The sequence below is a fragment of the Diceros bicornis genome, chromosome 9 (genome assembly GCF_020826845.1).
Source record: "Diceros bicornis minor isolate mBicDic1 chromosome 9, mDicBic1.mat.cur, whole genome shotgun sequence".
NCBI lineage: Eukaryota > Metazoa > Chordata > Mammalia > Perissodactyla > Rhinocerotidae > Diceros > Diceros bicornis.
The window spans coordinates 78,397,940-78,423,353 of NC_080748.1; the positions used below are offsets into that span (position 1 = coordinate 78,397,940).

Genomic DNA, 25,414 nt, shown 5'->3' on the forward strand with positions numbered 1-25,414 from the left:
ATTTGGACCACAGTCACTTGGTACCAAAACCAGTACATGGATTCAATTAGAATTTGAATTTTGACTTTAACTTTTTCCTGACAAATATCCCATCAAAACAAATAATTAAATATTCTTATAGCTGAAGCATGTTCTTTAGAATTCCTCTTTTTTGTCCATTTGGTGTCTACTTTTCATCTAGTTGAAAGCCTTCATTCACCTTATGGAGTGATGACTCGGGGACTTTCTCGTTGTCTTTGTTCTCTGGAAATTTCTCATTGTTTTTTCTATAATATTTCTTGTATCCAAAATAAACTAGAAAACAATACACAAGAGGTTAAGCAAATTTAATAATAATTATCTGCAAACTTACTTTGGATAGTGATTATAACATATGGCTCAATATAATATGTGCCTACTTAGAGAAAGCAATCACCATTCTTAGTTCCACGACCAGTCACAATAAGAGGGATGACTGCTCTTCAGGAGGACAGAGTATACAACTTGAGGAGAACTTGCTCAGGGCAGTCACGTCACTTCATGCAGGCACGAGCCTTGCAGGTAGTCCTCATCAATAACAACAGCAAGTGTGCATTCCATACCTCCCATTTCCCAGTTAATGTGCGAGCTCTCAATAAATATGCTACAAGCTAAGGTGCAATGTCCAGGAGCTTGGAGGACTTGAGCTGGAATAACGCTGTCCCTCCCTGCCTTCACTCACTCCTTCCCAGGGTGGTGGAGTCTTGGCTGATGGGTAATCAGCCTTCCTCTTTTCCATGAAGCTGCTAGTCTCTGGTGGCAGCCATTTTTCAGCATATTTTTGAGGTCAGCTCACCTGGATAGACTACCCTGCAAGGTGAGACCTGCAATGTATGTGTGTCTATGTGTGTTATGTGCACATGTGTGAGGCAGTGGAGAGGGATGGTGTTAACAAACCCATTCGGTTGCAGTTTCGAGCCCTATTTTCTAATTAAGTTTTATCTATAAAAAAAAGTGCTATTTTGTGATCTAAATATCTAATTTTTTCTTATACCTCTCATTTGGTTCCAAAGACAACAGAGGAAGAGAAAGTATTACTTATGGAACCCTCAAATTCCAATACCTCACACTTAAAATTGGTGTAATAATATCGTCTATCTCACAGGGCAATTCTGAACATCAAGTGGGATAAGATAGTGAAGTGCCTGGCATGGCTCTGGGAGAGGAGTAAGTGCTCAGGAAATGGTACTGTCATTAGGATACACAGCTGAGAGAGACAGTGTCCTGCTTCAAAGATCTTAATATGTCAAGATCAATATCTCCTTGGACTGGTCCCTGCACTTCTAATAATGTTAGCTTTGAAGCCACTGAGCTAGTGAATCTGTTAAATTGAGCTTGTGATGAATTAAAATATCTCAACATTTTATTATAACTGTTTTGATCTGCGAGTCCCTCAACTTATACATATGCGGCTGATTTTATTCAACCAAACTTGCTTTCTTCCTTTCTTTCTTTCTCTCTCTCTCTCTCTTCTTCTCTCTCTTTCTCCCTCCCTCTCTCTCTCTCTCCCTCCCTCCCTCTCTCCCTCTCTTTCTCTCTCTCTCTTTCTCTCTCGCTCTTTTTTCTTTCTCTCCCTCTCTTTCTCTCTCCCTCCCTCCCTTCTTCCTTCCTTCCTTCTTTCTCTCTTTCTCTCTCTCTTTCCTTTCCTTCCCACCCACCTTCCTTCCTTCCTTCCTTCCTTCCTTCCTTCCTTCCTTCCTTCCTTTCTTCCTTCCTTCCACCCTCCCTCCCTCCCTTCCTGCCTTCCTTCCTTCCTTCTTTCCTTCCTTCCTTTTCTCTCTCTCCATCTCCCTCCATCCCTTGTTTCAAAAACTATTTAGACTTCTACTCCTATCACCAAACTACGTTTCCAGGCATTGAGTGTACCTCATAAAGATGCCTCACTCTTACTGCTAAATCTCTGGAAATGTATCAGACCAACACTGGTGCCTGCCTCTGCATCATCCCTTCAGCCCATCTACCAATCCCTTCTGAGTGAGTTATTCAACTTACTTCAACTTATAAATCTACTTAATGGTACTCTCCACCAGTCCACTTTCTTGGCTTGTCTAATTGACATCACTGGCTAATTATCAGGAAAAATCTCAAGGTGCATCAAATTGGGTGTATCTCTATCATACAAGAAAACAAGGTAATTAGGCCATGGACCTCTGTGTCCCGCAGCAGCGATAAATTGGCAGAACGTTTCCTGTGGATCCAGAGAGTCCTCCACTAGAAAGGAAAACTCTGCTCCGAGAATGACATTCAAGACAGTAGTGCAGAAAATGATTAACACCCACAGGCGGGTTGAATACCCAATGGAGCTCAGTAAAAGGTAAACCAAACCGAAACAAAACTATCTTGGGCATTTCATAACTTAACATTCACATTACTGTGTCATTCACCTTCACCATACAATCCCCATTAAAATGCCACGAAGCTTATAAAAGCAGTTTCTTTATTAAAAAAAATAGAATTTAAAAATAGATGTTAAACATCATCTGTCCTGGGACAACAAAATGTAGAGAAAAGTTTCAACGAGGTCAACGCCAGCAGGTGGTAGGTCTAATGGATTAAGGCTATACGCCACATCAGAAAAAAATTAAGAATCAGGTTAGCTACTCTAGTACTTGAAATAAAGAACATTTGCTTCAACTGTTTCAACTGCATTGGTATTAAAAAATACATATATGTATATATGTATACACACACATATCTGTCTTCTGATGTAACTTAGCCTGATAAATTTGCATACAATTTTCTGATAAATATCCTATATTTACAAAGCATATAAAGATGATGCTTTGAAAAAACTTACCAGTCCAGGGTTCCTGGAAGCATGGAGGAAAACACACAGTACATTGTTCCTAACAGGTTAATATGCCTCCCTAACTACTGAGGAGAAGGAAGTCAGTGAGGAGAATGAACTCCATTACTTTTCACCTAAAAATAATCTTTAACTAGAACTTTTTGGTGAATTACAATTTTTTCATCAGCAGTGGGGAAGTCATGGTAATATTATGGGTGGCTTTTTCCACCCATTTATTTTAGTGCCAGAAAAAGGGAATTTAATTTAATTTATATAATTCACTGACAGAAAAAGGAAATTAAAAAAATGCCATATTAACTGCCCCAGGATTTCTCAAAGAAGAACATCATAATGAAATGTGATTAGCATTTTTCCTTACTTCCTAAGAATACTGCTGCAAAGACGAGCTGGAAAATGCTGTAGATGAGTGGGAATGTGAATATGTAATTGAGCTGCTCTTGGGTGAAGGAGAGCTGGACTATGGTGGAGCACAGCTGAGTGTTCTGCATCCCTGTCTCCAGAGCCACTGTTCGGCACCTAAAAGGAATGTTAAGAGAATATATGTTTTCACTGGATTTTTTTTGTTTGTTTTGCTTTGTTATTGTATAATATTAAAAGTAGATATAACAAGAACAAGTATGTGTGTGTGTATATATATCTGCTTTTAATGTATATATATTTATTCCATATATAATTTTATTTATATAGTCTTTCTCTCTCCCTATATATATACACACACATAGATAAAATCTTGCTCTAGTCACCTTTTATGATTGTTCTGATAATGAGAAAATAGACACAAAACTCTATAAAAGTTAAAAAGGCATATGCAAACTAAAGCTACTATTGTTATTATCTTCTCCTTTTCACATTTAAAAAAAAAATTGAAGATTATAACATCTTTCTGTCCAGAGAAATAAAGAACATCAACTAGCTTATTTTGCTCCCTAAGCAGTGGAATCTATCGATATCTATATCTATAAATGTATACATATACATAGAATATTTATTTATATTATATTTAATATATTATATGATAATATTTATTAATAAGTAATTTATATTTATTCAATATATAATTAAATTATTGAATAAATTATATTTATTCAATATATAATTAAATTATATATTGAATAAATATATATACATTAAAAGCGGATATATATATAAATACATAAATATATATAAATAAATATAAATATAATATATGTATAAATAAAAAATACATACATAAGAAAGGAGTGGGCTCATTTATATTAGTGTTCCATAAATGACTAAAGGGGTTCATTTCGCTCTTTTCAATTATGTCCTTGGTGAGAGTGCAGAGCACAGAGAAGAGGATGAGAAAACACTCAAGACAGAGTATTTGTTATAGTTGTTTTATTGTGAAATTGGTTTTGTTTTTCTGACTAAATCTTGATCAAAATCTGCGAGGTAGGCATTACTGCCCCCATTCTACAGATAAGAAAGTCAGAGAAGGAGTAAGTGCCTGCCCTAGGTCCCACGGTCGCTAAGTGGGAGGCCGGAGTGCAGGCCCAGTTCAGCCTGACTCACGTGTCCCACTCTCTCCACTGTCCTGCACGGCTCATCTCTTTCCCAGCCTCCTACATGCACTGGTCCCTACACCTGCTTTTCTCCGCCTATTGAATCAGAGGGGCTGGAGGAGAGGAAGTGTCTTTACCCAGTACCAAACCCATAAATGCTAAATGCAGTTCTAATATTCAGCACCCTGGGGTGATGAGTTCATCCTGTTGCTGGCTGGAGAATCTTCATATATTACAAGGCCAACCCAAGTGCTTTTGTTAAAGTTGTTCTTCTTGGAAAATAAGGATGCACGACAATGGAGGAGCTCAATCTTGTATGGGGAACGGTCCAGAAGAATTTGAGCAACAGAGAGGCAGGCAGTGTTTTCTTGCTGGGGGACTTGCATAATTTAGGAATGAATGTGTCTACTCAGAATGATGTATTCAGAAATAGGGTGAATGTTATTATAGGTGAGATTTTGAATTTGTCACCAGTATTTACAGCTATTATGGGTTGAATCGTGTCCTCCCAAGTGCAAACACTGAAGTCCTCATCCCTAGTCCCTCAGTGCCTTATTTGGAAGTAGGGTCACTGCAGATGTGATTCATTAAGATGAGGTGATTACAGTGCACCCTTATCCAGTATGACTGGTGTCCTTGTGAAAAGGGGAAATTTGGTCACAGAGACGTGCATAGAAGGAAGACAATGTGAAGAGACACAGGGAGAAGACGGCCATCAACAAGTGGAGGAGAGAGGCCTGGGACAGATTCCTCTCACAGCTCTCAGAAGGAACCAACCCTGCCGACATGTTGATTTTGGACTTCTAGCCTCTACAACTGGAAGACAATAAATTTCTGTTGTTTAAACCACCTTGTTTGAGGTACTTTGTTACACTAGCCTTAGCAAACCAGCACAACAGCTATTACAGAAGAAAATTCCCAGTTCAATTTACCAAAACACCATACCTGTGCCAGGGCTGACCAGCTATTCTAGCCAGAAAAAACCCTAGAGAGTAACCGGCCACAGGAAATATCATTCCTATAATCCACAGTTTGGGAGCGATGATCCAGGCACTTTGGTACAGTATTCCTCCCACCACAGCTGTGACCACAATAAGGATTGCGCCAGTGATGGACCCAATCTGGAAGAAAGACACAAGCAGACCCAACCGTCATGATAATGAAGTCTCATCTCTGTGTATTCCTCACCCTATGGCTGCTGTCCGCCCACCAGAAACGCTGGTGCTCGCCCCACATTTTCATTTTTAAGGAAATAGGACATATAGCGTCCATGCTCAATTAGCTTGAAGAAGATGTTTTAGCTCGCAAATTATCTTTGTGAGAGAGGAAGAAAACCCACTCAATAAGAACAAGAAGGCCTGGCTTTCAGATTTAACTCCTGCCCCCCTTCCTTTGGTAAATCCCAAAACCTCTCTGAGTTTTAGTTTCTTCATCTGTAATTAAAGATGAAATCTTGCCTTAGTCACCTTTTATGATTATTATGATAATAAGAACATACATATAAAACTCTATAAAGGTTTAAAAGTCACATGCAAATGAAAGCCACTTTTGTTATTATTTTCTCCTTTTCACATTTAAAAAAAATTTAGAGATAACATTTTGCTGTTCAGAGAAACAAAGACCACCAGCTAGCTTACTCTGCCCCCTGATCAGTGGAATATGTCTACGTCTATGTCATCTCTCTCCATCTCCATGTCCATAGCATCTAGCTAGAATATAGTTGGTGAAGAGGAATAAACGGTTACTAATTATATATATATATATATATATATTAGATATCATCTACCAATTGCCAGGCACTGAACTGACCATCTGGATACAGAGATAAGAAAGATATGATCTATTTTCTAAGACAGCTGTTTAGGTATATTTTATAATACAAACCCAAATAACAGAGATAAGAGCAAAGTGCTGTGTGGGTACAGAGTACAATAAAACCAAGAGGTGACATTTGAATTGGGTATCTCAAAGAGGGGATAGAAATTTGCCCTATGGATGTAAAAGAGAAAGGCATTCTAGAAGAGTGGACTGCATATCTAATAACTTTAAGCCCCCCCTAGAAGGGGGTTTCTAATATAAGGAGAAAACCAATTTAGGAGATGGAAAGACCTATTATTTCAGCTCACACAGTGGAGCATTTGACCCGGTGGCCTAGGGCTTGGGACACTTACCTTAAGTATGAGCTTGGCTTTTTGGGGCCATTTGTGATTAACAAACATTCCAATGGAAACAGGAACAACAAGAGTGACCAAAGACGTACCTAAAAATGACGGAAGAGTGATTTGATCAACAGAACACATAGCACAGGAAAGAGGAGAACAAAAGAGTAAGCAGCCTGAAGAAGACGCGGACGGTGTTTCCGGCTCTCTTCTTGAACACATAAAGCAGAAATGAAGCAACACCAACGACTCTCCTTCCTTACCCACTCGAGTAAATAATTTAATATTACTGGTGGAGAATTGATAATATTGATGATATAAATCCTTGGTTAATTTTTTAGAGTTCCTTACACTGCCAATCAATCTCTTTTAGTATCAATTTGTCAGCATCCTGGCTTCGTTGGTTTTTGCATCTTTATATCCTAGCAAAAATATCTTTTCAAAGTTTGTGTGTGCATGTGTTCTTGGGGTGTATGTAGATGATATTTTACATCTATCTGTTACTTCATGGTAGTAGAAATTTTTAAAAAAAGTGAAAAATTTTCCAGGCATTCAGAAGCCTATTGACTTCTAGTTAGGACTGACTTTGGTTACTCAAATCTTCAGCAGAGAGGTGAGAGAATAGGTTGAAAGCATGCTTTAAATTTTCTGTGAGATAATATGTTTGGCGACCTCTCAAGTAATTATAATTCTTTGCAGGAGCATGCTCACTCAGCCAGATAAAAGAGTCATACTTCAATTTCACCGTGTTAAATTTACTGCTATACTCGTGACATGTGGTTTATTTCTCCATATTATTTAACACTCATTTGTCCAACAGCTGCTTTGATATACTATAGCACCAACAACTTCTAACTTCTCATGGGCTGTTTCTTTTTCAGACATCTTTCAAAAGCAGTAGGAGAAAGTGGAACCGAATAATGAAATTTGGAGAGTGAAGGTTGCTTAGTATTGGAGTAGATTGAATGAGGGCTGGAAAAAGGCTTCTAGATTCCAGGGCTGTAAATATGAATTTAAAATGAGTATAATAGTGATGAAAACATACTTTCTTCGTAGGCTTCTGGGCCTCCTGGCGATATAAGGGCTAGCAACTACTTCTTCCCAGAAATTACTCCATGGGATTAAGTAACCTAAGGATACCAAGAGCAGGAAGAAAAAGAAAAAAGATGAGAGGAGAGAGCAAGGAGAAAATGGTGAAACAATGTATGAAAGAGTCGTTGATAGACGTACTGGAAAAAGCCCCCAGAAAAATCTCCTCTGAGTATCCTTAAGTCCTGCTCCTTTGGGAGGAGACTTCCTCCATCGGGTCTGCAGACTCTTCCCTAAATTGTGTAAAGTTTGTGGGCCTTAAATTAAAGCTGTCTTGACACAAATTGTACTATGTTAGCTTAAATCTAGGTACAAATATTGTGCCTGGAATGTAAGTGGGGTTAGGTTTTGGTGACATCTTTACCGGGTTGGATCTGTGAAAACGCAGCCCATCCGCCATGTTTGGTCCCTCTTGCTAAGAGCCGTTGTCTCCTTGGGGCAGCCCAAGGCTACAGGATAAACACAGAAGCAGGACCACCTGCCAAAATCCATAGCAGCATTGCATTTCCTCTCCTGCCCTGATGAAGCCAGATACAGCTTTTCTGAGACTTGAAGTTGACCGGAAAAGACACTCTTTGCCCTTGGTCACAATCCCGCCTGGAGAGGTGGGATGTTGTAACTCCCCAGTGGGCGAAAGTTCCCGCTCTTCTCTTCCCCCCACTCTGTTTTCCTTATCCTTCCTGTGTCTGTGCTTCTGTGTCAAAGGCCTGTCCATATAGATGAGAAAGCATCTGCCTACAGTCACACCATTTGAATCATAACTTGGTCTTAAATCAAGTTTACACAGCAGGTATAGGAGGAAAGAAAGGTAGAAATAAAGCAGAGAATGAGAGGGTGGTGAACAGAGTCACAGGGTGGAACTTGGAGCCGGATAGACTCGGAGCTGAACCTTATTCACAAACCGTGGCAACTGGGCACATTACTGGACCCCTCTGAGCCTTGGGTTCTCCTTTTGTGAGATGAGTAGAATTATGTTTATCTCACAGTGGTGCTGGGAGAATTAGATGGTGAAGTGGATATATGGTTCACGGTACTAGACACAAATGTAGGGTAGAAAGGAGTAGGAAGAACAACTTGCTGCAGTGTGTTTTCAGTGGTACCAGCCATGCAGCCGCCGCCTCCTCCATCCGGATGTCATCATCTGAAGGGGCTCAGAGGGCATTTATTGAATCATCAGAACACCATGAGCACCGTGTGGAACCTGTGCCAAAAGTCCTGCCCCACCCAACAGAGTGGAGAGCAGACCAGGGGCTACTTCCAGCTCCCCAGTCATCTTGGACAAATGAAACACTTGAGCCTTAAACATCTTGTGAAGTAATTGGGTTGTTTGTTCTCTATATTAAAGCACTAGAAAAACCAATAGCAAGAAGGTTAGGTTGGAAAATAGGCCTGGGCAAAATGGTGAGTACGTGGAGTTAATATCTTTTTTTATCAAATTTTCATTTAAAAAATTTTTATCTTTTCTTCTTCTCTTCCATTTTCTTTTTTTTTTTTTGCCCTTTACCTCTTCTGTGATGACCTTTTCCTCCATAGAGGTGCTAATTACTCTTTTGCACTTTTTCTTCCTATTAAAATTTATTCACATTTAAAGATGTGATATAAGTCATTCACACCATAGTTAGAATCACTCAATATTGCTATAAGGCATTTTCCAGAAAAGAGTGAATATCAAGAGGAGAATATTTTAAGGCTTAATTCTTTTCTTAAACATTGAGTAATAAAGAAGTAATACTCCTCAGTCAGCCGCAGATTCTTTGAGAGGCCTACAATGTACACCACTCAAACAAACTGCATTCTTTAACTCTAAGGAAGATGTCTTCCAAGGGAGCAGACTGAGAGTTAAGCAACATGAGGCACAAGCAAGTGGTTGTGGAGGGCCCCCTACAACCTGTTTGCAGGAGATTATGTCTGTTATGAAGGAGTTCCCCTGGGGTCAGTAGAAGGACCTTGTACAGGAAAATCCCATACTTGAACAGGGTGTGCCAAAGAGGACCACTTTTTTTTTTTTTTTTTTTTTTTGGTTTAGTGGCTAGGGCAGGAGTGGGGAGAGAGAAGAGATGATCTGAAAATATTGCAATACAGATTGTCACCAATTAGCATTCCCAAAGTTTGTTCTAATTCACTTGTGTAGACTCTGAATCATGTTTTAACACAGGAACAATCTTTCTTAGAAAAGGAAGAGATTTTAGACACCATCCAGTCCAGCTTCCAATGCCAACAGGAATCCCTTTTACAAACATCCTAACCAGTAACCATTTAGCCTTTGCTTACATGCTTCCTTCAATGGGACACCCACACCTCTTTGAGGCAGCCATCAGGGAGACATTTGTCTCCAAGGTCAGCTGAAAAAGACAATGTAGCATGCAATGTTCCTGGTGAGTGGTACTGATGTCCTATTTCACCTACATCTCATCTTTCCTGATGATAGTTCGATGGGGGAATTGCCTGGTTTGGGTAGACCAGGAGCCATCTTGTTCTTCCTTTGACCCCATGTTACACCAGCAACTTAATTTGTTCTCCCAGAAATAGAAAAAAACTCCTTTGGACTAGGGGTGAACATCCTAGAGTTAAAATGAGTGGAGACAGAGTCATAACTAGCAAATTTGACTCCTGAGGCATGACACACAACCTGTGCCAGTAAATCAACTTCTGAATCAAGATGTGGCTCTCAGTTGAGTGTTACAAACCTGTGTTTCATCTGGTAGTTTCCTATGGCCATGCTCACGATTGCTCACTTGGTGCCCTATTTTTAAATCATTAGTGGAATGTTCTTTGTATTTCTTCAGTTTGAGTGTCTGGGTGCAAACTCCTGTTCCCATGAACTATTTGCACTCTGAGTTAAGGAACAGGTGGAGCCTCTCATGCATTAGCAGCTTCAGCCTCCTCAGGTCGGAATGGCTGTGCAGAGGAATCCCTTAAGTTGGCCCCTCTCCCTGGTGATTTCAATGGAGGAAAAAAACAGGTTCTTCCATGGGGTCAAGGTTTGGCATTTAGATGCTGCCAACCTTCATTCAAATGCAGAGGTGACTTGTAATGAAATACTAATTGGTCATAAACAGCTGCTGGTGCAAGAGGTAAATATCAGCTGGGTCTGAGCCTGGCCTAAGAACCTAGCTGCGGACAAGCAGAGAGTAGGAGGGCAGTATTCATAAGTCTTGCCGAGGAATGACTTACCTATGTTATTATAGGGAATTACGATCGTCCCAGACTCGACCCACATTTTGGTATAGGTAAAGAGGCACAGCGGCATCATTCCCAGGGCCAGCAGCGTGGAGCATGTGGTCATGCTGACGCTGAAAGGAAATGGGAAGGTGGGCAGGTTGAGTTTTCTAAGGGAGAAGTTGTTTCATTTTTCAATTCATGATTAGAATGTCCTTCAAAAGACTCTCAACCAGCAGCACCATCCCGTCTGAGGGACAGAAATACAAACGTGCCCACGTTTATGCAGGGCCTGGCCTCAGGCAAAACGCTGAGATCCATGTTTGGTGTCTTCCAACTTCCTCTTGTGCCATCCTCCCTCCCCACTGGTTCTCAAGAATCAGAGAAGATATTTAATGGCGGGTCAGATTCATTGTTCGACAAGGTACAAGGTGCTTGGACAGGCCACCCTTTGAACTTCCAATAAGAGTACAGCACACACGTTTATACCAGCCAAGACTTCAGGGGCTTCGCCGTGTCTGTCCATGTTGGGATGAGATGGGCCTCCCTGGGCCCTTGGAGGAGAAGACAAGTTCAAAGGAGGAAGCTTCAGTGTCTTTCCCTAAAGCAGACAAATTATTACACCATTGCCCGTAGCTTGAGAAAAGAAGAGAATGCTGACTCAAAAAACCACAGAAAACATGCAACCAGGCCTAGATTCTATTCCTGCTGAGAAATTTACCAAATGTGTGTTCACAAGACCCAGATCTGGTACATTCCTCCTGAGAGCATCTGTGTTTTAGGGGATGGACCTGGCTGAGTAGGTGGACTTTGGCTTTCGATATGGAGGAATTAATATGGAATGATGCTATTTTCTGCACTGTGACAGGATGGAAGAGGAGGTTTGGGTAGTGGGTCTTCCTGTTCCTATCATAGTGCCCTGTGCACAGGGTCACATTCTCTGGCCGGGGAACAGAGCTGTTAAACGGCTGGGCTAGACACCAATTGGAAGCAGGTATGGCCACTTCCTACATGACTTTGGGTAAATTACTTGACTTCTCTTTGCTAGTTTCTTTATCTGTAAAATGAAGATCATAATTGTTGCCACCTCAATAGGCTGTGTGGATTGAATGACCCAATGAGTCCAGTGCTTAAAATAATGCAAGGCACTCATTAAAAGCTAGTTATTGTTATTGCCAATCCAGCCACAGTGTGTGTGTGTGTGTGTGTGTGTTGTGTTCCAGCATAATACGGTATTAGGAAACTAGAGAAAATTTTCTGAAAGGTCCTTTCTCCAATAGCTATAGCATTCAGACTATAAAAGTAGTAATTTCTTAAAGGTATTATATGTGGACTTGGAGGAAAATGCTAAATTATCTACACCACCCACCTCCCCCCAAAACAACAGAAACAACCATGCTTTACAATGCTAAGGAAAACAGCTGGAGGTGAGGCATTTCATTTCAATGCATCTAAATAAGCACAGTTTTGGCAAAATAAAGAGTGGAGGCATTGTTTGTCAGGGGCTTTACTTCCCTAATAGTCTTTTTTTTAAAAAAAATCAGGAATGACTTCACTTACTAAGCGTTTAAAAGATTTAGAAAAAAATACCTGTCTTAGTAGAGATAAATCATGCAACAATAACCAATGCTAGAGAAGTATGTAAAACTTTTCTAAGAAGTTCAATTTATTGCAGTGACAGATTAACTTAATTTAGACACAAAATAGGATGCGAAGGTAGAGTCCTACACCAGAATAATAAGTTAATGTGCTATAATTAGTGCTTTGTCCTACTTGTAGTTAAAGTACTAGAGTTTGTCAATGATCTTCCCCTCTCTCTCTTCCTTCTTCACTTCCTACACTGTCCTCTTTTTTTATCTTTTATTTTTTAAAGTCAATGAGAATAGATTTAAAGTTATCCCCATAATAAAATCACTTTTATTCTACTCCACCCAATATGATTTCTAGAGTGGAGAGGATGGGAGGGAGTCTGGAGGAGCAGAGCAGTATTCATTTCCTGGATCATAGTGAAGAGAAGGCTGAGAGTTTTTTTGTTTTAAACTGTGAGAACAACTTTTAGAAGAAAGTCTGTTTCTCTCCTTGTTTTTCCTTCAAATTTCCTTGTGAAAGTTTCAATTCTGAGTTACCGCTAAGACAATTTATGAAGTTGTATCATGGTTTTGAGTTTGGCAAGAGCAGTTTCTTCAAGGCCGTGAGGAGGGACAAGACAGGAGTTGGAGAAGGAAATGGGTTAGATTTGGTGGGCCATCTCGACCTTGAGGGCCCGCAGAGGGACAAGAGAGTAGGAGGCTGGAAGATAATGCCATTTGAACTAATACAAGAACAACACCGAACCACTCAAAATGAGATGAAAAACAATTCACAGGGAAATAATTTTAAGGAACAATGTAGCAGAATAAATTAGCAAAAGAAAAAATCATTTTACATGAAAAAAATCAAGGTTTATAAAGTACACAGATGTCAACAATGGAAATACTACCATAAATTTATATTGGAATAAGAAAAAATGTAAGAAAAGAAAAAATCTCTTGGCTTTGGCTCTATTAGCCACCAGGGAGATTTTCTTTTCCTTTTGGAAATAAAAGAAAGCAATCAATGAGAGTTCAGTGAATGTTGAGGAATTGGGTGAAGTCCGTGATAAGGAATGCAGAAGATTGTAATCATTTTAGAAGTGAAACACCAAGTTGGAAAGATCAAAAGAAGTGTATATAGGTGGTGCTAGAGAGTGAAGATGTGATAAGTGATAGAAATAATGTTGAGCAAAGGTTAACAGTCCGGACAGGGATAAGTGGATAGGTCTGGATTCCAATTCTGACTCTGACATGACTGACTCTATGCCCGCCGTCAAGGTGAGGAGCCTTAATTTTATCACCTGTCAAATGCAGAAAATAATAGTACTGATCTCAGAGGATTATTCTGAGGATTAAAATGCATGTAGGACACCTCTGTACTGTGCGCGGCTCACAGTAGTGCCTACTAAATACAGCTAGTAAGTCAAATATAAGCTACGTGAGAGAAACAAAGATTAGTAACTTTGAGGGAAAATAAAAGAAAAGTCAAATAGTGTTGGGTTAGTTCTTAGAGTAGACAGCAGCTGCACATTTATGTGGTAGAAATGGAGGGATTGCCTTGAATATGTGATAAGCTAGAGGGTCAGGGATCTTGAACAACTAAGATAACAGCCAATGTTGAACTGGAAGGTGAAAAATGAACATCTGGCCAAAGAGCAAAGGATGTGGTAGGAAAATCTAGAAACTATTAAATCTACAAAATAATAAAAGGGAGTGTAGAAAGTGCACGGCAGTGAAGGAATTGGGGGAAACTGAGGAAAGTCAACATAAGCAGGGATTCCCTAAAGAAGTGGGAAAATGAGGAGGAAAGTCCTTGTGTGGTGTGGCTGAGGCCACTGCAAAGAAAACAGTGATGCGAAAACGGGGACTCTCTGGGGCTAGAGCAGACACAAGGGGGCGGGAGGTCTCTGTGTCCCCCGAAGTGCAGGCCTGGCCACCAGCAAATTCACCTGAAAACATCACCTTCGTTTCTCCCTGAAACGTATTGTGCATCAAGTGCCCGCGGCACAGCGAGAACAGGTGGAAACCTCTGTGCACTGATCAGATTCCCACAACAGCTTTCTAGGCTGCAGTGGTCTGAGAAGGAGCAGAAATATCACTTGCTGTATTGCAATGAGCAAGGATTCAATGAGCAAAGTGTGTTATTTTTATTTTTTTTAAGTCACTAGAGATTGCAAAATGCAATGGCTCCCCAGGTTTGGAAGATATAATAGGGTGAGGGGGAGGTGATTTGGTTTCTTCCCCCAGGAACCACACCCAGGAAAGTTCAAGCCAGGCAGAGTTGTTGTGCTGGCATTGTGTGGCATCTGCTCAACCAGTGCAGGTACCTGTTGGTATGAACCATCGCATCTTGGCTGCTGTTGCTAGAGTTCAAACGGAAATGAAGAAGGTAAAGTTCCAAGAGGACAGAATTGGAAATATGAATGGTGCATAGGATTGTATCTCAGTTATCATGAGACCAGTTATCCAGTGCTTGCTCCAGAAGAATAAAAGGTGTTGGCAATCTGTTTCCTGATAGCTGAAGCGTCACTCTTAATTTGCTTTAGAGAAATATTTGAAATCTTCCCCCTACCGTAGGCAATGCGTCGTCCTCAGCATACATCGTGGCATAATTTAATGATTATGGGTTATTGTGATAGACGTTATTGTTATTTGCTCCGCTAAAACACAGTGGTGTCTTCTGGGAGATTTGTTTATGGGGCTGTTTGTCTCTAAGGTGAACGATGCAGGGGCTGCCGTGCTTTGGGCGTTGTCCTCTGCTGTGGAGGCGTTTTGGTCTTCTCTCTTGAGGTCAGGCTTTTGGGGCCGCTTGCCGCTGCGGGACACAGGCCTGCCTCTCCGGCACCCCTCCCCACTTCTTGTTTCTCGTCCTTTGTGCTGGGAAATAGCACAACAGAGCTTTAGAATTTAAAAAGAGAGTAAGTGGGTCCTTTGTGAGGAACGTTTGTGAGCTTAAGTGAGATTTATTTCGGGTGTACAAAGTCTTTTACTGGATCTTGTTTGAGTTATGGATAGGTGGGATGGCCAGAGGGGTGACTATTGGACCGGAGAGGTGTTGATGTTATTTACAAGACAAGGGGGAACTGTGGAGTGCACACTTTCTAGAATAAAAATTAAAATTTTCAATGCCGTACGTCCCATTATTGGTCTTATTCTGACTTGCTGAAGGATTCATATACACCGATTCAGCTGGACGTTTTCCACCACGGTTTCAAATTCTACTTTTGGTTTTCATTGCTTAATATTTTTATTTTTTACAAGAATTGTTATACGAGGTAGACAGGATTACGTAATCATCTCCTGTTTCAAGAGAAATAAGATTTCCTTAAAACCACAGAAAGGTGTGACTTGGAGCTTTTAAATTAAGTTTTTATACTTTTAGCCCACAGAAGGGAATCCGTTTCACCAGCCAAACAACCCAGCATCACACATGCTTTTCTATCTTATAAAATGATTACATGTGCGGCATTATGTTGAGGTACAAGACTCTTCCGTTTTGTTGAAAAGTTATAAATATTATGTAAAAGCTGTTTAGTGGAAGTCAAAGCCCCATATTCAATTTATTGCAATCCCCTCCGGTTAGCTGGTGCTAACCTTTAGAATTCTCACCTCTGGGTACCTAGTTCCTCAGGTCAAAACTAAGTTAAAGTCTAAAAAGAACTTATTGCTATACTGTCGTTCACAGATTAACTAACCCTGAACAGCACTTATCATCCTTGGTTCTTTACAGGACTTTCCTTAAAAAAATCTATTGCAAAGAAAATACAGTATTTCCTTATGTGAAAAATATGTAAAGTGAAGCTATATAGCTTGTGTGGCCTTTCTAAAACTTCTGGAGAAATCAGTACCAGCTGAGATGAGGTGGCAGGCTCCCAATTACTCACAGGCACTGGATCAACATGGAATACTGTCTAACATTTTGTAATGGTGACATTTCTACACTTTGAGCTTCTCTCTTCTGAGTTGAGTAGCTGGTGATTAACAGAGCTGATTGCTTACTGGACAATATTTAATAAGCACACGTTACATTAACACCTGGCTGGTTTGCAGAAATGCCTACCTTTCACAGGAAATGAGGACTTGTGAGGTAAGGAAGAAGACATTCGTCTATTCAACTTGCAGCATTAAAATTCTCAGTCTCGTCACATTAATGCTTCGTCTTATTTCTATTAGTTTTTTTCCCAGTGCTAGTTCAGACTGGCACAGGATGAATTGGGCAACCACTGCAATTTAGATTACTCTGTGGGAAGCAGAGAAACCATTTTCTGTTTATTTTATAGTAAGGTAAGCATAATCTTTTTAAAAAAGCTGCCGTAGGTTTTTTTCTTTTAATACCAGTAGAAGTGAAGCAAATGTAAAAATTCTTCCTTAGGTTTTATACAAAGAAAAAGCTTGTCCAAAGAACTGGCTGTGTCCATTGTCTCACCGTAGATTCTAATGTTTAATGAACAACTTGATTCATTGCACTCAGAGCTCTTCATCACCACAAAGAAACACTTTCTTTTATTTGCTGATACCAACAAGGAAAACTTTCTCAGCTGCAGCTTGTGGCTTGGGAAGGATTTCTTTTTCGAAAAACTTTGAATCTTTTCCCAAAGATAAACAGCAATTATCCAACTCCTTGTTAACAGATTTAGATTAAAAAACACAGACACAAAATATAACCCCCAAATTTCAACAGCTAAGCAGCTGTGCAGGAAGGCAAGTGAATGCATTTGTTTTCTTCTGTTTAATTCTTCAGCCATACCCCAGATCAATGGCAGATCAGATGGAAATTCACAATGCCAGAGGCTTCTCAAAAGATTAATTCAATGTGATTGCAGTACGGGGAAGTTTAGATATCTTACCTCAGGTCCATGTCGCCATCAACCCAATAGGCCAAGATGTTGGAGGCAGTTCCTCCTGGACAGCATCCTGTGATGAGCACCACTACAGCTTGGATGGGGAGGATGCCAAAGGCCACTGACAGGATGAATCCTGTGAGGGGCATGATTCCAAACTGACAGAGGAAGCCAACACATATGCCCCACGGCCGCCTTATGTGCCCTAGGAATTTCTTGATTTCCACATTGCATCCCATGGAGAACATTACCAAAGCCAGGAGAATGGTCAAGATGGTACTGAGGACCACACTCAGAATGGCATTGAAATTTCCAGAAGTTACTACACAGGATGTGCCATTGCAAACTGTTGCATTGGCTGAACAGCCTGTTGAATTATTCATTGCTGGGTTTGCTGCTCTAGTGGTCACAGAAGTCCACAGAAGCTCCAATCCTCCGCTCCTCACTAGACAAGTAATGCCTAATCCAACCACGTCAAACTTTTAAACCCTTCCTAAACATGTCACTTGGTGTCTCTTTCAAAAGCCAACTCAGAGAGGCAATAAAAAAACAATAAATGCTAGTATGTCAGTTTCAAGAGGTAACATTACAACATAGCACAAATTATGAATCATAAAAGTCCTGCCAAATTACTGGTCCAGATAGAGAATTATAATTAATCATTTATTGGTGTGATAATGAACCATGCCATATAAAAAGAGATGTGTTAATGTTTAATGCTGGGAAGTTTTGTTAAATAATTTCAGTTAAGTGACCCTTAAAATCAACTCAGAAAATTACAGAACCTTGTAGGGGATGAGCCATAGGACAGAATGTTGCTCACTTATCTCCTTTAAATAGGGGAGATGGGACCCTGAAAAGTCGAGTGCCCTATGCCAAGTTAAATTGCAAAATAGTGTCAGACTCTGAGCTGGAACCCAGACCTTCAATTTCCTTCTGCAGTAGTTTTCCTACTGTATCAATCTGTCTTCTCCTATCGGTCTATAGTCTCATAAAGTATACGTAAGTTTGGGAAACTTGTAGGGCCTTGATGCAAACCTACGGGAGAGTAACGTTCAGGAAGACAGTATGTTTTCTGTGTTGTCTAGTGGGAAGGCAGCTGACTGGTAGAGCCACCCTCAATTACTTACACACACAATTATGTATGTGTCACCATAGTAAGGAAGTGCTTTATAGGTAGAGACAAAACAATTATTTAGAAGGATGAACCTCAGAGGATTAGGTCAAAGGAGCTCTTTGTGCTTGGAGTCAGGAATTGAAATTAGAATATTTTTTTTGGTGGGGGGGCACAGCCGGAGTTTCCAAGGGAGGTTGATTTTTGTAGATGTCAAATCGTCAACCTCATTATGGGCAGAACACTGCACTTGGTGTATCGGGAAGATAAAGAGGTGGAGGAGAACTTGTTCCTGTTCTCAGGGGTTTGTAATCCAATTATTGAGGATGCAGCACAAGAATAAAACTGAGTATTTTGATCATGATTCACAATTTACAGGACAAATCCTAATTTATTATTTAATTTTGTCATCTTAAATTAAGTAGGATTAGCATCCCCATTGTACAGATGAGGACTCGAAGGTTGAGGAAATGAAGTGCTTTATTCAAGGTTACCCAGCTGATAACCGGAAATACTGAAACTCACTTTGGCTTGGTGGAGATTTAGAGAAATACCTTAGAACACAGCTTCTCAAAACTCAGTGTGCACACAGATCCCCTGGGGGCCTTGTTAAAAAGCAGATTCTGGGGGCCGGCCCGGTGGCGCAAGCGGTTAAGTGCGCGCGTTCCGCTGCGGCGGCCCGGGGTTCGCTGGTTCGGATCCCGGGCGCGCACCGACGCACTGCTTGGTAAGCCATGCTGTGGCGGCGTCCCATATAAAGTGGAGGAAGATAGGCACCGATGTTAGCCCAGGGCCGTCTTCCTCAGCAAAAAAGGAGGAGGATTGGCGGATGTTAGCTCAGGGCTGATCTCCTCACAAAAAAAAAAAAAAAAAAAAAAAAAAGCAGATTCTGATTTGGAAGTCTGGGGTGGGCCCTCGATGTCTGCTTTTCTGACAAGCTCAGAATTGATGGTGATGATGCTGATCCAGGGACCACACTTTGAGTATCAAGGTCTTAGAATCCCGATGTCAGGGTGATGACAATTGTACCCAAGCTGGTGAAAACGGAGCTTACTGGTCACAACTGAAAGCAGCATTTACAGAGCAACTCAATGTGGAAAATTAACCTCCTGGTAACTTGAGTAAACATGAGCTGTGGGCAGTAGAGTGGGCCACCAAGCAGAGGAGTCAATGGAGCCAAATGTCCCAGCTCCCGGGGGCCTAGGGGTGATGTTCCTTTAATCTGGAATTGAGCTGCTGGAAAAGCCCTGGGCCATCTCCTTAGAGGGATGGTGACTCACACCCACTGTTGGCGCAGCTCCTGTCCCAGGAGTGCTCCTCGTCAGCTGTCACCTCCACCGCCTGCCTTTCCTTGCCTGGGTGGGATGCCGTCAGCTCTGCCTGGCTGCCTGCCAGCTCCTGGGAGATCCTCCTGTCTCTTTTATCACCCTCCCCACTCCCACAGCGAAATGATTAGCTGGGTAATTCCCACAGGAGGTCCCCTCCCACTCCCAGGCGTGGAATGACATAGCCCTGCCACGAGGGCCCTGCTGGCCCTCTCCTAGCATCTCCTGACCTCTGGCCTACTTCTGGGCTCAGGTGCCAGCCAGCCAAGGGTGGATGAGGCGAATGCTCCCCCTGCTGCTGCACCTTGGCACCTGTCCGCGCTGGCTTTTCTCCCCCAAGCCAGGGTGAGGCTGAGTGTAGACCTGCAGATCCCCAGCCTGCCACATATGCAGTGTTGATCTGCTTTAACTCCAAACATTACCTGTGAGTCTGGAAGCTAGCCCAGGAGCTACCCGCAGACAGCCTGTTTTTACTTTACCGGGTCTGGTCTGCATAGGGAAATTTGAGGGCTGTGGGTTGTGGGGAGCGATTCGGGCTTTTCCCAGGGTGAGCTTCATGTTCTGGCCATGCTTGGGGTTGTTGGGTGAAAAGCGTACTGAGTGTTTTATCCACACTGCTGGAAGCAGCGAGGAGAAAGTGAAGAGAGCAGAAATCAGGTTCAGAACAAAGCTCTTCTCAAATTTCAGACGACTAGCTAAGGAGATTTGAGGCTCCCAGGGGCAGAATGCTTTGCATATAGACAACTTGCAAATGAGCAGTCTGTTTGACTAGACAGAGTGCTACAGTTCTGGTTAAAAAAAAATGTGCCAATTCATTTCTAATTTTCACATTGTTTTTATATAAATTTGCACATTATGCTCGAGAGGCCTTATATTCAAGTATTGGAGTGATTCACAATTAATTAATACCCTTAACTTCAGCTGCATTCAAATTCAGGCATCAGGCCAGGATAAATGAGAAATATCTAAATATGTAAAAACCACTCTCTTTAATTACAACACAGAGTCGGGGAACAGATGCACACCTGAGTGCGCCGTCAGGAGGTTGGGGCTTGATTTCTATTTTCATCTTTCTCAATCTTTTCTGCTCAGTTTCTTGATGCCCTGGGCTCAGATACAGGCATCTTCAGGAAATCAGCAGCTGATTCCTGCTCCCGGCTCCTGGGTGGAGACTTGGTGGGTTATGGGTTAATTTGACTGCTCGGGCTTCCCTTTGGTCCTGTGTATCACTTTGGAGAAGTGAGGGTTTAATAACGTTCCAAGGTTTTTGCCCTAAAGTTCACAGGAAAAAAGACAGCTTTCTACTTCCTATTGTGTTTCATCAGGGATGGCTCTATTCAGATCAACAGTCATTTGGGATTTGAGTGATTCTGTGAACAGTTCCCTCTGACTGAAATGATGTCCCTCTCTCCTTTTTCCCCATTCCTTCCTACAGACTGAACTGTTACAGAACCTGAAAGTCCCACAATGAGAGTTATTATTTGGAGTCTCCACTGACCCTCTTTGAGGCAAAAATACCCCAGGGAGAATAGCCCATGAACAACTAGCTGCCCCTTCATCCAAGTGGTGTGAAAGGAAAAAGACAGCAAAGTACCAGTGAGAGAAAAGTAGTGTGAAGGGGTTTAGAGGGGTGTAGAATTTACTGCGTGTAAAAAGGGCTGGACTTGGCATCAGAAAATCTGAGTTCTAGGTCTGCTTCTTTTGGAAATACTGTGCTAACTGTTAAGGCTTTTATTAATGAATGTGAAGCCTTCTTAGAATCTAGAGGATGATACAACCACTTTTGAAAACTATTAAAGCTAAATATACACGTGCCCTAGACCCAATCATTCCAGTCCTAGGTGTAGGTCTCAACAAGTCCATAAATGGAGTTCCTGGAAAGATGTGAACTAGAATGTTCATAGGAGCCCCATTCATAACAGCTCCAACCAGGAAACTGTCCGAATGTCCATCAGGAGTGGAATGGGTGAATGTATTGTGATCTATTCACATAATGTAATTCCACACATCAGTCAGGATGAATGATCGACCATGACAAAGCTAATGTTGAGTGAAAGAAGCCAGATACACAAGAGCACATACAAAAACGGGCAAAGCTAATCTATGGTGTTTGAAGTCAGGATGGTCATTACCTTTGCAGTGCGGGAGAGTGGAGACTGAAAGAGGTCACGACTATGCCACACTTCAGTATAAAGTTAAAAAAATCCCACTCGGGGAGGGGGGCGGGTTCTGGTAAGAATAGACTTGGGGAAGATATATGTCTCTGCCTAGAGAAGGCAAGAGAAAGAAAGATAACACTAGAGATGGCGTCCTGGGAGAATAAAGAAGGAGGTAGAAGTGGGGATGTGGAGGGAGAAGGACTGGGATGGAGGGAGGGAGATGGATATTTTGCCTTCACCATTAAACAAGGGTTGGCTCTGTTAACCATCCCATGGCTTAGTAACTTTGTTGTTATCAATTAAACATTTTCTAAATGTCTAAGAACACTAATCTCTGTGAATTTTTTTTTTTTAAAGATTTATTTATTTATTTTTTCCCCCCAAAGCCCCAGTAGATAGTTGTATGTCATAGCTGCACGTCCTTCCAGTTGCTGCATGTGGGACGCGGCCTCAGCATGGCCAGAGAAGGGGTGCGTCGGTGCGTGCCCAGGATCCGAACCCAGGCCACCAGCAGCGGAGCACGAGCACCCAACCGCCAAGCCACAGGGCCGGCCTTCTGTGAATTTTTAATAAAGTACTTTTTGGTTAATCAGTTCTAGATAAACCTTCAAGCAAATGAAGGCAACGTTTGTGTCCTTTTTTGATTCATTTGTAACTCATAGTCTTAAAGTGGAGAAGTGATTCATGTATTTTGCTAGTATCTCCTGTTGTCTCTTGTGAACTTGATAAAACGTTCATTATGTACATTTTTGACTTTGTATTTAGAATCTTGATGAATATTACATTTCCAGGAATCCTTGACATACCTTGTGGTAGATTGTATTATTGCTCTCAGTTAATTGCTTTCTACTCCTTTGTAATGGGATTATACAGCCACGCCTATTGAAATTGACCTGCAGCACTTCCCTGTTGGAGGAGGTACCCAATTGCTAAGCTTGGGTGTCAAAGCCATGTGAATTACTTTGACCAAGTAAATGCTAGTGATAGTGATGGGAATGGAACTTGCAAGCAGAAACTCTTAAGAGTCATTGCGTGTTTGCACCACATTTCCCCCTCTTTTCCCTTTGCCATGGGAATGGCAAGTCCTAGGTAAGAGCTGCTCCTTCATCTATTCCTTGAATGAGAAGACACATGGAGCCGAGCAACAGCTGCCTACAGCCAATATAAGTAAGAGGGAAACCTTTGTGTTATAAACCACTGAAATCTGGGGGGCTTTTGTGACGTAGTACAACCTAGTAAAAACAGGCACTTATCTGCTGTAATTTTCAAGCCAATAAGATGTGTTTTCTACACGTTCATAGGAATTACCCCTGTTTTGGGGCTGATTCGTGTCTCCTCTCCCCCTCCAATTAATATGTTGAAACCCTAACCCCTGTACCTCATAATGTAGTCATATTTAGAGATAAGGTCTTTAAAGAGGTGATTAAGTTAAAATGAGGTCATTCAGGTGGGCACTAATCCAATCTGACTGGTGCCCTTATGAAAAGAAGAAATTTGAACACAATGAGAGATACCAGGAGTTCAAAGTCCATATGAGGACATAGAAAGAGGATGGCTGTCTGCAAGCCCAGGAGAGAGGTCTCAGAAGAAACCAAACCTGCTAACACCTTGATCTTGGACTTCGAGCCTCTAGAACTGTGTGAAAATAAATTTCTGTTGTTTAAGCAACCCAGTCTGTAGAGTTTTGTTGTGGCAGCCCCAGCAAACTACCACAACCCTTAATGAAGTAAATGTTCTCAAAATAGTACTAAATTTGAAAGATGGCACTATCTTTATGCAAAATGGAGAATTTGTGTTCCTGCCTGACTTTTTCACTGTTTGCCAGATTCTCTCTTTGAATTTTCAACCACGTGCTCACATCATCAAGAACTGGGTGAAACATGGGTGCCTAATTTGAAAGAATGGTATCAAGACCTCAGCTCTTTAATCATCTACTTTATGTAAATTTTCATGCCATCAATAGATTAATTAAAATTTGGCTTCTTACAGAGGGTCATCAGGATCTTAAATTATTAAATTATAATCCAAGTTAATAATAGTAAGATTATGACATTGTAAAATGGAATAATAGTCTACGACACAGTGAGAAGGTATTATCACCCCTATTTTACAGATGAAGTAACTGAGGGTCAGAGGAATTGTCATATGCCCAGATCATACAAGTAGTTCGTGGGGTATCATCTCCGTTTTTGGGGGGGGTGGGGTTCCTCAGAGCCTTGGATCAATTTGGGCACAGGGTTGGCATCAAACAAATGCTAAGTGAGTCATATCACACTGTCTTGCCAATTTCCTATTGTCACTGAGAAGAGGGGCTGTGCAGACATTTCTTCTTATTCAGTGTGTGGACCACCCCACCCCCACTCCATACACACACAGACCACTTTCCCTGGCAAAATTCTCATGTCTTGGCAGCAAAGGAAATACCTGAGACTTTGCTATCTGTATCGCAGAAAACGTGGTATTCCCATGTTGCTTCAGGTTGATTGTGTGTTAGTTCAACAACATCTCTGTTATTCACCCTGACCTGGTCCATTTGGCAGGAACTTTCTAAGAAACTCAACTTACCTTCCTCACATCTGAAGTTTTGTACCTGGAGCCAGCACCTCAGACAGATCGCGCATGTTACTACCAACTCTTCCCTCTTACCGACTGCTTCTCAAAACCCTCAGCACCCACCATCACCTAGCCCATCACCAGACATCCCAAATGCATCCTCTCATCACCACCTCACCACTGCCCCACTCCAGCCACCAGTGCATATCATCGGAAGTGCAGCCTAGCCACCTGCCTTCCATCCTTCCTCCACCATAATCTGTTCTCCACGAAGCAATCTTTAAAGCAAAACAACTAAAACTAAAATCATTACGTTATATCAATCTCTACTCAAATTCTCCAATATGTTCCCATTACACACAGAATAAAATCCAAACTATTGTGTTGTAAAAGGCCCTAAATAGGCTGTCCTCATCCATCCTTTCAATCTGATCTTCTTCATGCTCTTGCTTCAACCACTCTGGATAAAACCACCTCATTTATCCTCAGGATTTTGTACTCCATGTTGTTTTGCCCAGAATACTTTCCATTTGATCTTAGAGGCGTTAATTCCCTCACTTCATTTAAGTCTTCCTCAATATAACTGTTCAGAGAAGCCTTTCCTGATGACCCTGTTTAAAAAGGTGCCCCTGTCCCCATGTTGAATCCCATCACTCTGCTGCTCTTTAAAGCCCTTACCACTAGTGGGAACCCATTGTATATTTATTTATTTACTTATTTATTGTCAGTTTCTACCTTTATTAGTTTGCTAATGCTGCTATAACAAAGTACAGCAAGCTGGGGGGCTTAAATAACAGAAATTTATTGTCTCATAGTTCTGGAGGCTGGAAGTCCAAGGCCAAGGTGTTGGCAGGTTGTTTCCTTCTGAGGTCGTGATGAAGAATATGTTCCAGGCCTCTCGTCTAGCTTCTGGTGGTTAGCTAGCAATCTTTGGTGTTCTTTGGCTTATAGAAGCATCACCCCAATCTCTTCACAAGGTATTCTCCCTGTATGCATGTCTATCTCTGTGTCCAAATTTCCCCTTTATATAAGGACACAGTCATATTGGATTAGGGCCCACCCTAATGTCCTCATCTTAACTTGATCACCTGAAA

At 41.4% G+C, this 25,414-nt stretch overlaps 1 protein-coding gene across 1 annotated transcript; it reads right to left on the reverse strand.

The window, feature by feature from the left end:
- Nucleotides 1-166: 166 nt before the first annotated feature.
- Nucleotides 167-17,552, reverse strand: SLC10A2 (solute carrier family 10 member 2). The gene is made up of 6 exons (XM_058547710.1): nt 17,176-17,552; nt 10,773-10,891; nt 6,522-6,610; nt 5,296-5,471; nt 3,186-3,343; nt 167-294 (listed from the first exon to the last, which is right to left on the reverse strand). Exons 1-6 carry the CDS (start codon nt 17,550-17,552, stop codon nt 167-169), a joined length of 1,047 nt encoding a protein of 348 aa, XP_058403693.1.
- Nucleotides 17,553-25,414: the final 7,862 nt, after the last annotated feature.

Bases quoted from the DNA above. Each gene is read 5' to 3' on its own strand.
- SLC10A2 (XM_058547710.1), bottom strand. From the start codon at position 17,552: ATGAATAATTCAACAGGCTGTTCAGCCAATGCAACAGTTTGCAATGGC. The intron at 6,611-10,772 runs GTAAGTCATTCC...CGTCATTTTTAG, and splicing joins AATTCCCTATAATAACATAG to GTACGTCTTTGGTCACTCTT. The intron at 5,472-6,521 runs GTAAGTGTCCCA...TCTTTCTTCCAG, and splicing joins AAGCCAAGCTCATACTTAAG to ATTGGGTCCATCACTGGCGC.